This window comes from Trichosurus vulpecula, chromosome 2 (assembly GCF_011100635.1).
Source record: "Trichosurus vulpecula isolate mTriVul1 chromosome 2, mTriVul1.pri, whole genome shotgun sequence".
Lineage (NCBI taxonomy): Eukaryota > Metazoa > Chordata > Mammalia > Diprotodontia > Phalangeridae > Trichosurus > Trichosurus vulpecula.
This window is the reverse complement of record NC_050574.1, coordinates 32,372,920-32,387,280: the sequence shown is the minus strand read 5'-3', so window position 1 is coordinate 32,387,280 and position 14,361 is coordinate 32,372,920. Positions and strand designations below refer to the sequence as shown.

At 46.5% G+C, this 14,361-nt stretch overlaps 1 protein-coding gene across 6 annotated transcripts in view; it reads right to left on the bottom strand.

Annotated features, from left to right (window-relative positions):
* LOC118838015 (cyclin-dependent kinase 11B) overlaps positions 1-7,758 on the bottom strand; it is a 36,336-nt gene extending 28,578 nt beyond the window's left edge. For 3 of the 6 annotated variants that reach the window (XM_036745211.1, XM_036745212.1, XM_036745213.1), the window contains exons 1-5: positions 7,639-7,656; positions 4,797-4,922; positions 3,665-3,780; positions 1,931-2,058; positions 698-836 (exon numbers count right to left, since the gene is read on the bottom strand). In XM_036745211.1, coding sequence (XP_036601106.1) covers positions 698-836; positions 1,931-2,058; positions 3,665-3,780; positions 4,797-4,907 — 494 coding nt within the window. In that variant the 5' untranslated portion in view covers positions 4,908-4,922; positions 7,639-7,656. Of the gene's footprint in view, positions 1-697; positions 837-1,930; positions 2,059-3,664; positions 3,781-4,677; positions 4,725-4,796; positions 4,923-7,638 lie in introns of those variants that run through there. The other 3 variants (XM_036745215.1, XM_036745216.1, XM_036745214.1) reach the window with 2 other exon arrangements.
* Positions 7,759-14,361: the final 6,603 nt, after the last annotated feature.

Below are 14,361 nucleotides of genomic sequence, written 5' to 3'. Positions count from 1 at the left end.
GAAGATTTTTTTTTTATCACCTACACTGTTTTGGCAACCCTTCCTGGGCCCTGGCTGCCAGCTCTTGTCTCTGCCTCCAACTTCTGCCTGCTCTACTCTAGCCTGCCTGAGCAATGCTACCGGGCTCGGCCGAGGACATTCTTTAGTCCCGTGGCTCTCCTGTCCAACAGCTTGGAATTCCCACTTTTTAAGCTGGCATTGGGGGAGGCCCATTAGCCAGCACCCACCAGGTCCCCTTCTCCATCTCTCATGATTCCTCAGCCAGATCCTTCACTTTCGCTACGTTTAGAACACTAGACGACCCTTTTCTCCTTCCATCTATTTCCATCATTTTCCATACAACTTAGTTCAAAGTTAGATTTTGCTAGGAAGCTTTCATCGTCTAATGCTAACCCACACTGACTTCTTTCCTTCTCCCTTCACTCAGCCTGAATTATACTGCCTTCTCCTTATGGAAACAGTGCTTTTTAGAGTATCATAGCTTTTCATTCCCTCACCGTAAGGAGCATCACTATTTCTGTACTCCCTAGCACGGTGCTCAGTACTGCGTTCTGCCATCTTATAGATGATGACGATGATGATGGTGACGATGGTGATGATGATGGTGATAGCAGCTAACATTTATCTAGCGCTTAACTCTGTGCCAGGCACTGCGCTAAGTACTTTAAAGGTTGGGTGACTAACTGAAGGCTCTCACCTCTCCCTCCTGGAATGCTCCCGCGCCATCTCCCTCCTTTTCTGCCTCTCCCATTCCCGCCGCGCTTTATCCTGCTCCTCCCGATGCCTTTTCCGCCGCTCGTGTTCACGCTCCTTCTCTTTCACCCTGGCATGCTTCCCTGATGAGGGGAAACATCCTGTCACACTCATAGGAATACACTGAAGTTCCAGGAATTTAACTTAAAATAAAAGTTACAATGATACACATAAAGCATATGAGAAAGCAGCTCCCTTTGACAGGATTCTCCTTTTACGTGATCAAGACCTTGACTTATATTTCTAACCAAAATGTCAGTTAATAAATCACATCTCAGATGTAACGTAGTCCATAGTAAGCTTTCTTCAATGCCCTGCCCCCTGCCTCAGTGGGCGTGCGCACGCGTGCGCGCGCACACACACACACACACTCTCTCTCTCTCTCTCTTTCTCACAGATACAGTAGATGTACTGATGACTCCTAACTTCTCTTTAGGTCAAATACATTTTTTGGGACTCAACCTTATTAGAATCACTTGGTTTGGGGGTCTATGAGTCCCAACCCTCCCCAGGTTCTCTGACGCTCTCCCATCTTTCCCATTCTACCTGGTGCACACCACCAGAGAGCGCCAGGACAGGAGATGGGGCCTGGATTCAAGCACTACCTATGTTGCTTCCAAGTCACAACTGCTTCAACCCCTTCAGTTTCCTTTTCAGGAACAAACAGAATAATTCCGATCCTGGCTCCCTGCTTCAAGGATCAATTAAGAAAATGAAATGCAACGTAATAACAGAAACACTTTGTAAATTGCAAAGTGTTCTATAAATGGAAGACAAGCCACCTGGCAACAAGACTGACCAGCCCATGGGAGGAGCCAGAGCTGGCCAGCAGACACAGAGGAGACAGGGTGCACAGCGCTGTCCACTCTGGTCTCCGATCCATGCATCGGATGGACCACTGTTCCGACAAGTGACAACAAATGGAATGTGAATTACGATTATTAAATCTCCTCGGTATTAAGCAGCAGAGATGAGGGTGGGGACTTCTACGTCCTGAACTAAATAAATTTTACCTGATGAAATCATACCTAGGAACAAAGTACTATGAAAATAATGGGGGAAACTCTAAGAAGGGATGATGGCCCACCTCTCCAGAATGCTCTAGGGAAGAAAAGTCTGGAGGGAAGAGCAACTAAACTCAAAGCAACTGGGCACAAAAAGGGAAGCAGCTCTGTACCTCCCTCTGCCGAGTGACTGCGATGCCGACGCTTCTCTTTCCTCTTCTCGTCTTTCCTGTGATGAGCTTTCTCTTTACGTGACATTTGCTGGGGTGGTTTGATAGCCAAGGAATCATCTTCTTCACCTCTAAGATTACAATGCAAAACGGCAATTACTCCATATACAACATGTGCACTTAAAACACATTACAGAATTCACAACTAAATTACAAGCAAGACCTCAAACTACATAAGAGGCGCGGCTTTCCTCTGCATGTGAGAATGAAGGGGTCAGATATTAGTCAGGGTGTAAAGCCTGAAGTCAGAGCAAAAATGTATTTCCGTATGGTGTAGGTCAGATGAAAAAGGAAGGGCAAAGTCCACCTGAACACTGAGCGAGATCCCCCCAACACCAGTCTTTCAAGCAGGCAGAATGGTCTGAGGAGCTCCTTTCCAACCCCTGCTACTTCTGCACCATGCTAGGAAAAGTGGCTGCCATCCAGGTTATTTCCCACTTGCTTAAGGAGGGGATGCATGTATGGTGTAGGGGAAAGCCAGAAGAACAGGCTTATGGTCCTGGCAAGCCAGACAACCTCAGAAAAGACCCACACCTTCTCTGGCTCTCACCTTTCTCATCTTCTAGTTGAAAAGGTTAGTCTAGATGGACCCATGGCTCCTCTAAAAAGCCTGCCCCTCTGTGAAGGTCAAGTCCTCTCTGGGCAGCTCAGTAGTATGGCAAGCAAAATGCTGGTCTGGAGTCCAGGCCCAGATACTCACTAGCTCTGAGACCCTGGTCAAGTCACTTAATCTCAATCTGCCTCAGTTTCCTCATATGTAAAATGGGCATAATAATAACAACCGCACTTATCTCCCAGGGTTCTTGGGAGGCTCAAACAAGATCTGTGTATAGAAATGCCAGGCATTATTTATCAATGAACATGCACTAAGCGCCTACTGTGTGCCGGGCATTGTGCTATCCCATCTTCCCTTCAGGCTGCTAGTCACCCCACTATATTTATGGCATTAAGAACCAGAAAACCTTGAATTAATATAATAACCATGTGGAGGGCGATGAGTATGCGTCTGTCTCCTTTACAGAACTGGAACTGAGGCTCAGAGAGGGTGGGTGCCCAGCAGGCAGCCCAGCTGACAGAGGTAGGAAAAGTACAAGAGCGGGGTCTTTTGGACTGAGGCCCAATGCCCCCAAGCTCCTCTGCTGGCCAGATGCACCTCCTCAATTCCCAGGAGTGCTGGCCCGGGAAAGAACCTGCCAGTAAAGCAAGCTAGCTAGGATACCAAGTTCACATCTTTCTCATGTTTCCTATGACATGAGGAGCAATACATTATTACAAAACACTAGATCTGAAACAGAACTGCTACTGCTTAATGTCCACATCATTTCACATCCAGCTGACAGCCTGCCTCTGACACGCGCTAGCTAAGGGACCCACCTGTGAAAGGGAGATGAGGTACCTGCGCTCTAGGCTATGGCTTAAAGGAAGCACATGTGAAGAGTGCTTTACGAGCTTCGACATGCCATATAAACGCCAGCTGTTGTTTTTATTTTTAGATCTTCAAGCATGGAAGAGGTGGGTAATTTGGGAGAAGCTACATAATGACTCAGTCTAAACACGGAATTCAGACTAGCAATTGATCCCCAAGACAGACCTTTTCGAAGCCATACTTAGGAACTTCAGCTAGACTGAAAAAGCTGGCATGACAAAGGGCCCTCCACTAGACTGCTGCCCACTTACCTATCTTCCATAGAATCTTCCCTCCTGTAAGGTGAATTCCGGATCGTTATCTCCATGCGGTGATCTCTCAGCTCCCCCTCTTCAAGGGAATCCCGCTTGGAATCCCGATCATCAGACTAAAAGGAAAACAGGAAAAAAAAACCCAAACATTTCACTTTTTGAAAAATGACACTCAGTTTAGCTTCATCAATGACCTCAGACACAACATTTTACACAGATTTCAATGGGCCAATAAAATACAAAAATCACATTCTTTCATTAGGGGCATATAACGTCTCTTGGTGCCTGCGCCTTGTGGTGCAGGAAGCTGTGGAAGTCCTAAGAAGCCAGTGCATGTTTAGTGGTAGTCAGTGAGATGGACTGTTCGTGAGCAACACGTGAGGGAGGCAGCGATTCTCTTCTTCTGTAGAACCCCCCATACACAGAGAGGAAAGCTAAAGCATGTCTACAGCTCTCGGGTGTGCACACAGTACCGCATTGTATTCAACAAATACTTAAATGAAGGTGGCGTTCTATGCCACAGAGAGCACTAACTTACTCTTCAGAACATGCTATTTTGCAAACTCATACAGATGTTAATTTCTCAAAGCAGTATTTTATCAATATAAACAGAATTATTTGTAAGTGTGAGCAAGGAAAGAATTAAAAACATTAATCCAACTGCACTTAGAAATATTCAGTAATGATGTTAGGGCCCAAATACTTTATTCTCCAAACAAATCTTCACGTAGCATAAGGGTTCTTAACCTTTTTCTGTGACATGGACCCCTTTGGTAGTCTTGTGAGGCTATGGAGCCTCTCTCAGAATCACATTTTTAAATGCATAAAGTAAAATATGTAGGATTACAAAGAAAACAAATAATATTGAAATAGTTATAAAAGTCTTTTAAAAATATGTTCAAGAACCCCAGGTTAAGAACCCCTGATCTAAAATAGCTTTAGTTTGTTATCTCTGAGATAAACTGAGAAATCAGATGGGGTTTTGGTAACTTTTTAAAGAGACTTTGGCTCACCTGTGACATTTGGAAGTACAAAACCACTTCACCGAAGAAGCGAGGTTCTAATGGAAAAATGAGTGCAAAGACATTAAACTTCCTTTTTACAAACCATTGACTTTTAAAAAGTGGCTTACATTTTTTATGCGTTTTATCTCTGCCTTCTCTTCTTGTTCCTTCCTTCGCTTCTTTTCCTGAAGAATTTCATCTAAAGTTTTCACTTTCCAAGAATCCTTTTCATCACCCATTTGAGTTAAGACACACTGAAAGAAGAAAACATTTGAAGAGTGTGAAAGAGAAGCCAAGCACAGCCCAGAACGGTTGGAGACGCTTCCCGCCCTCGTGAAACAGCAGTTTGTGGGTAGCATTAAGGCTGACAATTTGGTGGAAAAGCTTTTAACAGGCTGCACCCATGGAACACGGCCCAGGTCTTGCTAAGCCAGTGCTCAGTAGCCCTTGCCCTCTGTGAGCACCATCAGAACCCATGGAGGCAGTAACCAGGAGCTTCGGGAAAGCCCAAAGCCCCCTGAGTAGGGGAAGGTAAATCAGCCTGGGACGACCCCTCTGGATGCAGGGCAGAGCTAGGCCATGGATGATACCAAAGAGTGTCAGGGAAGTATTTCTATTTCTCAGCCTCTCTCCTAACAGCCCCAAAATAGAAGGCTTCCCGAAACCCACTTATTTCCTCTTACTCTACGTATTTTACAAACTGGACTTGTCCTCTAAATGTGTCCTGGGCTCTCCTGCCTCCACAAACCTATTCTTTATGCCAAGAATGTCCCCTACATTTCTTTACCTGCTGAATCCCTATCCCTCCTTAAAGTCCCACTAATACCTTCACCATGAAGTTTTTCCTGAAAACCCCATCATAGGATCAGAGACTTACAGCTGAAAGAGAATTTAAAGACAACCTAGTCCAACCCTTTTCATTTTATAGATGAGGAAATGAAGGCCTAAAGAGGGCATGTCACTTATCCAAGGTCACACAGGAGCTAAGTGGTGCAATGGACAGAATGAAGACCTGAGTTCAAATCCAGCCTTGGGCACTTACTAGCTCTGTGACCCTGGGCAAGTCACTTAACCTGTCTGCTTCAGATATAACAGCACTCCTCTCTCAGGGCTGCAGTGAGGACTAAATGAGATAACACAGTGCCTACACAGTAAACGCTATATAAATATTAATCATCAGCGTTGTGACAAGTGGTACAGATGGGATCCAAACCCTGGTCCTCTGGCTTCAAATCTACCGCATGATTCACTGTGCCTTGCTTCCTCTGTCAAGAGTAACGAACTTTCCCCTGAGACTTAAACTCTAATACTGAGTTGAAATCCTACCCCAGACACTTACTAGGTATGTGACCCTCGGCAAGACACTTAATTTTTTTCAGCCTAAGGTTCCTCACTTGTAGGGGAAAATACAGTATCTACATCACAGGGCTGGGGGTGTACACACATCTATACTAAAGTGCTCTGTGGACCACTATAAAAAATTAGCCATTATCTTTTATGTTTCTGTAATGCATTTATCACATCTTATCACATTAACATGCACTAACCCACCAATCACCAGGAAGTTGGCTGAAGAGTGAGCAATTTTGAGGCTGCAGCAATTCAGTAAGTTTAGCTTAGCTTCATCAACTCTCCCAGACTTCAAATTTTACAAATTTCAATGAGATGTGTCCATTGAAGAAAGCTTCCTTGCCTCTAAAATAATAACACACGATACTTACCCTAGATACCATAGACACATGTAAAAAGCATTACAGTATTAACACCTTAAGGAAGGGTGGACATCACAGATCCTTGAGGTATTCATGTAGCTACCCAGTCGGAAGGCCTAGGTCAGTCTGCAACTGACTATTTTTGTGACCTTGAACATAACTGAGCCTGTAAAACTTGGAAGTGGGACATCACAACATCTAAAGTCCCTCCCAGCCTTCTCTGTGATCCCGTGTGTTTATGTCTCATCAGTAAGTAAGCACAGGGGCCTGTGATATCTAAACTTCCTGTTTCCTCCAGAGCCCAGCACTGGACTCCACAAAGCAGCACCCCAATAAATGTTCGTTGGGCATCTGAACTGGGGGCCCGGCAGAATAAATTTCATCATTTATCTCAATGTCCCATCTGGAAGGGGCCTTAGAAACTTTCTAACATTTATGTGTTATCTCATTCACGCCCCACAACAAGCCTGGGGAGGTGGGTGCTAACCCATATTCTCATTCCCATTTCTGGGATGGGGAAACTGAGGCCCAGGGGTTTAATGATTCGGCCGGGTATCACGTGCCGGAGTGGGGGGCGGGGAGCTCCCGCACCCCTGCCCCGAAATCTTACAAGCCTGAAAACTGGGGGGGGGGGGGCCGGGGGGGAGGGGTGGCGGCCTGGTCTCTCAGTGGCATTAACGGACGAGCAGCAGTGACAATGGCAGAGGTCTGCGAAGCGCCCTGCGATACGCTGTCAGGACCGCCGCTGTTATGAGGCCCATTATACGGGTGGGGAAACTGAGGCTCAGAAGCAAGCACTATTTTCCCCATTGGATAAAGGAGGAAACAGCCTCAGAGAAATCAAGCAGCTTGCCCAGGGTCACACAGCGAGCGGAGGAAATAATATTCGAACCCAGGTCCCGCGCCTCACTAGCTATGCCGTCCCACCTCGCTTTCTTGAGCCCCTAAGCGGCGAGATTCCCCGGCAGGAAGGCCACAGGCCAGGCCTCGGTTTCCCCATCCGTACACTGGGCCACTCGGCGGCCCCCCGGGTCGCTTCTTGCCGGAGGACTCGGAGCCCACGCGGGGGGCGGACAGCGGGGAATCTCACCGCCGGAGGTCCGGAGGCGGGCCCGGCCTCAGCCCCGCTACAGGCCCCGCGCCCGGAACCCTCCCTGAGCCGGGGACAGGAAGGCCGGCAGGCAGGCCCGCGGCCCCCATGGGCTGGCTCCACCCCAGGCCGGGCATCTCCCCACCAGCCCCGAGCCCGGACACTCACCACTGCACTTGCCGCCACCACCACCGCCGCCGCCGCCGCCGCCACCGGACCCGGAGACTGAGGAGAACCAGCATCGGGCGCGGGAGAAGTGCGTCACTTCCGGCTGCGACGCGGGACGGTGACGTCAGAGAAGCGCGCGGCTGCAGGCGGGGGCGGAGAGCCGACGCCGAGAGCCAGCCCGAGCTCCTCCCGCCGCACTTTCGCCACGAGCGTCTCCTCCACGTAAGCGGCGCCGGCACGCGGGCGTGGCGCGTGAAGCCTCTGCGGGTCGAATGTGTTATTTTTCCCCAGCCTCCCGGAAAAATAAAGAATCTCCTCTTCCAGCAGGAGCGGCTGCAGCTGCCGGGAATCTGCAGGAACATCTGGATGGAGCCCGTGCTGCGGGTGGCAGAGATACGGCGCCCCTGGCTCAGAGCCCCCTCCCCACTGGGCCCGGGAGGAGGCGGGTGTGCACCCCTCCCCCAAATCCCCGCTTTCTCGGTGCCGCGGGAAGAAATCGCGGTTTGGAGTCAGCGGCTCTGGCTTCCAGTCCCAACGCTATCCGACTTCCCCCTGAAAGGCATCCAACCTCCGGGGCTCGGTTTCCTCCGTAGATGGGCGGCTGGACCCGATGGCCCCTTGCAGATCCCCACACCTCCTGCACCTCCAATTCTGCCGTTCCAGCCAGAGGGCCTGGGGAGGACCGGGGAGAGCTGGGCTTTGCGGTGGGGGCGGGGGTGAACAGCAAAAGCAGGTAGCCCCCACAAAGGAGCTGGGTTTCCTGTTCCCGTACGCATGAAGATGCGCTTCTTTCACACTAGACCAGTGCAGTACAGGCCCGCATCTCACCTCTGGCCTGTCCAGCTAGCTGTGTGGTTCGCTTAACCTCTGCCTCAGTTTCCTCAATTGTAAAATCTCGACAGTAACAGCACCTACTTTGTTGTGAGAATCAAATAGGGGAGTATTGTAAAGCGCTTTGCATCCTGCCCGGCATATAGAAGGCGTTTAATAAATGCTCGTTTTCCTTTCTTCCTGGCCTTTTTTTTTTTAGGGCCGTGCTGCTACGTTAATTAATCAACCAATAAACATTAAGTGCCTTCTATGTGCGAAGCACTGTGCTAAGTGCTGGGGGTACAAAAGGAAGCGAAAGACCTCGGGGACCTTGCAATCTAACGGGAGACAACGTGCAAACACATATATTCAAAGGATAAATAGTAAATAATTACAGGGCAGGCACTGGAATGAAGAGGGGTTGAGCATGACTTCCTTTAGCAGGACTTAAAGAAAGCCAGGGAAAAGCTAAGAAATATATGGCTACAGAGAGAGACACACACACATATCCCCCAAACGTATTAGCCAATCAGCTATTTTTCTTCTATGTTAGTATTTCAGGGTCAGTTTTTGGTAATAAAAAAACAGGAGATTCACAGGTAAAGAATCAGAGAATCAGTTTGCAGGGAACTTAAGATCTGATCCCAGCAATAGACCAGAGGTGTCAACCATGTGGCTCAGGTCTGTAGTGCAGCCAAACTAGATTAAAATATAACTGGGGGAAAAATGAACAAAATAAATAAAAGTGTAATAGAACAGGTTAATACGCAGCTTTCCAAGTCTCCATGTGGCCTGTAGGGATCCTTATTACCAGGTGGAGCGCCCACTGCCAGCTGAGTTTGACATTTCAGTTTTACACTATCCAACAAGAAGCCTTCCAGTTACTGCCTTAGACAACTTACTCCACTTTTTGGACAACTCTCGCTGTTAGAAAAGTTTTTAACATTAAACAAGCTGAAATCTGCCTCTCTTAAATCTCGGTCCATTGTTTCTAGTCTAGGGTGAAGAACAAGGTTAATCTCTTTTCCCCAAGACCCCCTTTGAAATATTCACAGTGATCACATCCTCCTTTATTCACATCTTCAGTTCCTTCAAGTCCTCCAGTCCCCTCTTGCTATCTTAGTGACTCCCCTTTGGACATGGAGCTGCTTGTCAATGCCTGACTGAAAACGAAGTGCCCTGAATTGAATAATAATACCCCAGAGGTGCAGTAACCAGGGCAGAGGACAGACTCATCTATGGGTGCCTAAGTGGGCAGATTCTTTAAGTCGGGTGAGGCTGCTTCAGGAACACTTGTAGCTTCCACTCCTGCCTCTTGGTCCGTCACTTGAAGATCAAAACCATAAGGATGGGGCATGTTCCCTGGAAGCTTGCATTGGCAACAAAGTCATACATAACTTTGCACCAAACTGGGGGAGGCTGAGGGATTGGCTGATAAGTGCTTAGGGAAAAAATTTAGCACTTTTTTTTTGTCTGCTTGTAAAATCTTTCTTCCCTATCTGGAAAGATGTTTATCTACACAGACTATCAGAGTATAGTCTAAATTCTTTCAGGCTTGGTAGATCCTTTTCATATTGGGAACTGGAAAATCACCAAGAAACCAACTCGGGTAATTTTAGTAGAGAAGGCCCCCAAGTGGAATCGAAGACCAAATCTAGAAGCACAAATATTGATTTTATTTGACTTTTCCAGAACAATGCTCATGGAAAGAAACTAACCAGTCTGTTTTACTCATAACAAAGGAACAGCCAAGAGGCATCCACAGGATTTTTTACACAGTTATCAACCTACTACCACACAAAAGAAGTAAAGTGACAAACCAAATCACTGATAACAAACATCTTATAGAAAGCAACGAACTTATATAAATACTGCAAGAGGAGATGTACAAAACGCACAAAATACCTATGGATGTCTTGTCTAGTGTGGTTTTCATCCTACCAAACCCGTTTGGGTTTGGTTTAACAAACACAGTTTGGCTCAAGTGTAGAAGAAGCAGTTACTTGTTGCTATTTTCAAGTTTCTCAAAATGGAAAACTCACTTTTTTATTTTTAAAATAATTCCCATTTGTACACAGGGACAGAGAGAGAGAGAGAGAGAGAGAGAGAGAGAGAGAATGGCAAGTCTGGAACTCGGAACTCCCTTGTTGGCATTGGGATAGCCCGGATAGGATCGATCCTCCTGCTCGATGGTGGGGTGGATGTCGAGTGGTGTGGCTTCCCTGGTTTCTAAGAAGCTTTAGAATCTCTCTGCAACCATAGTTGCTTAAGGCAGATTTTTAAGTACTCCCTTCCCTCCAGCAGGCCTTCCCCTCTAGTCCTTATTAAGCAAGCAGGCAGAATGGCTTGACTCTCACATGTAACAATTTGAAAAGAGCCAAGCATGATGCAGCACTTAGGATTTGAGATGAAGCCACAGACCATCCCTCAAGTGCAAAGGATATAATTTGCTTAAGACTCACAGCTCCAGGAAAACAAAACCAAAATGTATTGGTTTAGCAGACATAGCCAAGATGGGATATGTGTAGGCCGTCCCAGGATTAAATGAACAAACCAAACAAGTTGTTTCTTGGCTGGCCCCCATTCAGGTAAGGATGCTTACTCTGAGTGAGCTGTTTGTCTGTGGCTTTGCTGAGTCAAGCTACCCTGTCTGCAGGATTTGAGGCCCTCGGCACACCATCCTGGATGGAAACCAGTGATTAAAAGTGCCATGTAAACACCTATTGTCAAACCCACAAACTATGGCTCACTTCCTGTACAGTGCTCATCATCTAACCTGGCCTCTGTGACCCTGGAGTCAGGCAAGCTGTGCGCCCTTCCTGGCAAAGAGTATTGGCTTTCTCACTGACCTTTTTGTCTCACGTCTAAATGATGGCTCAGCTCACCAGCATCTATTTAAGAGGGTTGACATCTTGAAAGTAACAGATCAAAGCTGGGCTGTGGTGCCCCAAATTAAAACAGAAAAAAAATGTTCTAGAAGACAGAGCAGGGGGTTGCTGCTTTGTTTTACTTTTTCCAGATGAAATTTAGTATCTGAGTAAAGCACCAAAGACCCATCTTCCCATTCTGAACTATAAGTGAGAAAGAAACCAGTACTTCTAAGGCAGCCAGAGGGCACCGCACCTGTAAAGCAAAGCTGGTGCCATGACACATGGTACCAAGATGCTTTGAGCCTCTCAGTTCACTGCCACCTTGGCTGACAAAGAGAAAACCAAAAAGATAAACAAAACTGAGACAAGCCTCAGAGGCCAGAGTTCAGAGGCTCAACTAACTTTATCCAATAAGAGAAGGAAGGGCCCAATGCCTGGAAATGGGCAGATCACTTGCAGAAAGGGCAACCCCTTCCTTAAAGCAAGAAAGAAATGATCTGTGGTCCATAATCATCTTTGTATCATCTTTCAACCTGAGGAAGCAAAGGAAATACTTTCTAGCCTTGAATCACAGCCTCCATTACCCAATGCAAAAACCACATAGTACTTCCTTTAATGTTACAACTGACCCAAACATCTTTCTGTGGGACAATGCATACCAAAATGTAGGTGTAGAATAGAGAACCCAATGGCACAAAATATCTTTTGAAACTTATAGGGGCTGGGGACAGATGGGGTGTAAAGGACAACTTTCTTTGACATATTCTTTACATAGTCCCGACCGCCATGTTGTGCCATCTTTAAAATGAAAAAGACACTTACATAACCGCATCCCCAACCCTCTAGACATGTGGAAATCATGAATAAAATAATCACTGGTATTTTAAATAAAAACTTTCTATGCCAACTGAATGTGCTGGAGGAAAAAAAAAGGAAAGAGATGGGCCAGTCTTATGGTGAGGAGCAAAGGATATGTCAGTAACATCAGCCAAATTCCAGGAAGGTCCCCAGCATACCAGGCTGCTCCCCTGTGCCTGAAGCTTCATGTGAGGTCATGGACACTGGACAGTATGGACAAGCTGTATGCAGACAGCAGTCTAAATCATTGCAGTGGATAGCCACATTGAGAAGACCATCCAACCATCCACCGGAATCTATATGCAATAAGAATGGAAATGCCTTCATAGACTCTGAAAAACTTTATACAACTCTACACCCGTTAAGTTTTTCTGCTTGTTTCTTTGCTTTATAATTAGGGGTGGGAGGGGCACAGAGATTAAATTTCATCAGGTAGGGAACTCTTGGTGTGGAAGCTCCTTTCACCAATGCAGGTAAGCTACTCATTCGTAACTTGTACTCTCAGAGTCGCCAGTAAGTGGCAGGATTTAAACCTAGGCCCTCTGTCTACTACAGCACATTGCCTTTCATCTGGTATCGAAGCTGTATCCCTAAGTGTCTTACATTTAGTAGGTGGTTAATAAATGCTTATAGGATTGAACTGGAGAATTAATACATTTCAACAACTGGATATCTGCCATGTTGCCTAATCCTCTGCCTCCTCTGCCCCACACAAATCTAAAAATGTGAATAAAATCCTGCATTTTCTCCATGTAGAAAGCTTCCGGTAAGGAAATATCCTCCAACCACATGGGTTGGCAACTCCTCTGTAACTTCGAGGTCTTGGAGAGTTGCCTTGGAACATAAAAGATAAATGACTTGCTTGGGTCAGAAGCAAGGCTTTAAGGCGGGCCTTCCTACTTACGTGTCCTTAGGGCCAGAACCCAACCTCCACTCCAGCCACACTACATCTCTATCCCTGCCAGGTAAATGGGCCAAATCCAAAGGAATCTATTCAAGTGTTTTTTTTTTTTTTCACAAATGGCACAGATAATGAATATGAAATCTAGGTGGAAAATCAGTGCCAGGTTAACAGCATGAAATACCAACAAAACACATATTTGTTCCTATGGACACATTGACGACAGCTCGAGTGGAATGGGTTATCACTACTAAGATGCCTTAGCCAAAGTTAACAAAAATAGACCATTTCTGTACATTTACATTCCCTGGATGTAAAGGGACCCCAGAACACCCACAAATGGCATCTAGGTGACTCAACGTGGAACGAGGACAGTCAGTCCAGAGTGAGGTCCCAGGTCTGGTGGCTGGATGTTGGAAATCTGAAGTCTTCCATATCATACGACAGGCAAAGATTTCCAGAAATAACTGTGTAATATGTTGTTGCCTCACTTACTGATTCAGCGATGAATTCATATTATCTGTGTTTGTTTTTTTCTGAGAGGGCAAGTTCCTGGAGTCAAGAAGGTCTGAATACTACAAGACAGCTGTGCATTTTCTTTTTCCTTAAACCTGGCTCCCAGGCAGCTTCAGAAGCTGCTGGCTCATTAGCTCTCTGAGGAAACACAGATCTTGGGAAGCTTGCACAAGATCCGCCAACCAGATTCCAGGGGATGTCACTCTTGACCAGTGGCAGATCTTGCAAATGTCGATGCTCTGCAACTGGACAAGCAGCCCCCAAAGTTCTAAGCCCTCTCCAGCTGAGTATTACTTCCTAGAGGCAGAAAAGGGGAAGCTGGTGAGGATGCAGAGCGGAGATCACAGACCAGCGGAGTGCCCCCACACCCCCAACAAAGCAATGAGAAGTGAATTTTCTTCAATTTCACCCTCTCTGTTAGGGAGAAGAAGGAAAAGTGACTTCAAGGGAATGTCACTGAAGACAAAAACTCTTCCAAGTCTGAGTAAACAAATCTGGAATGTCCACTGTATACATGAGTTGAACTTAACTGACGAAGTTTCTGCAAGCTAATGGGCCTGCTGTTTGCTCTCCTGCTTCTGGCAAGCCTCTCCAAACAGGCAGAACTTAACAAGACATAATTATTGCTCTTTGTTTCAGAGAGATTTGATCTGTAGGAGTAGTTACTTGAAGCATTTTACATTTTTCCAGGTGAGAAGCCAAGCAGAAAGCTAATGAGATAATTACAGGAGGCTGAGCTGGGCAGGAGGAAGAGGATATGAGATGGAG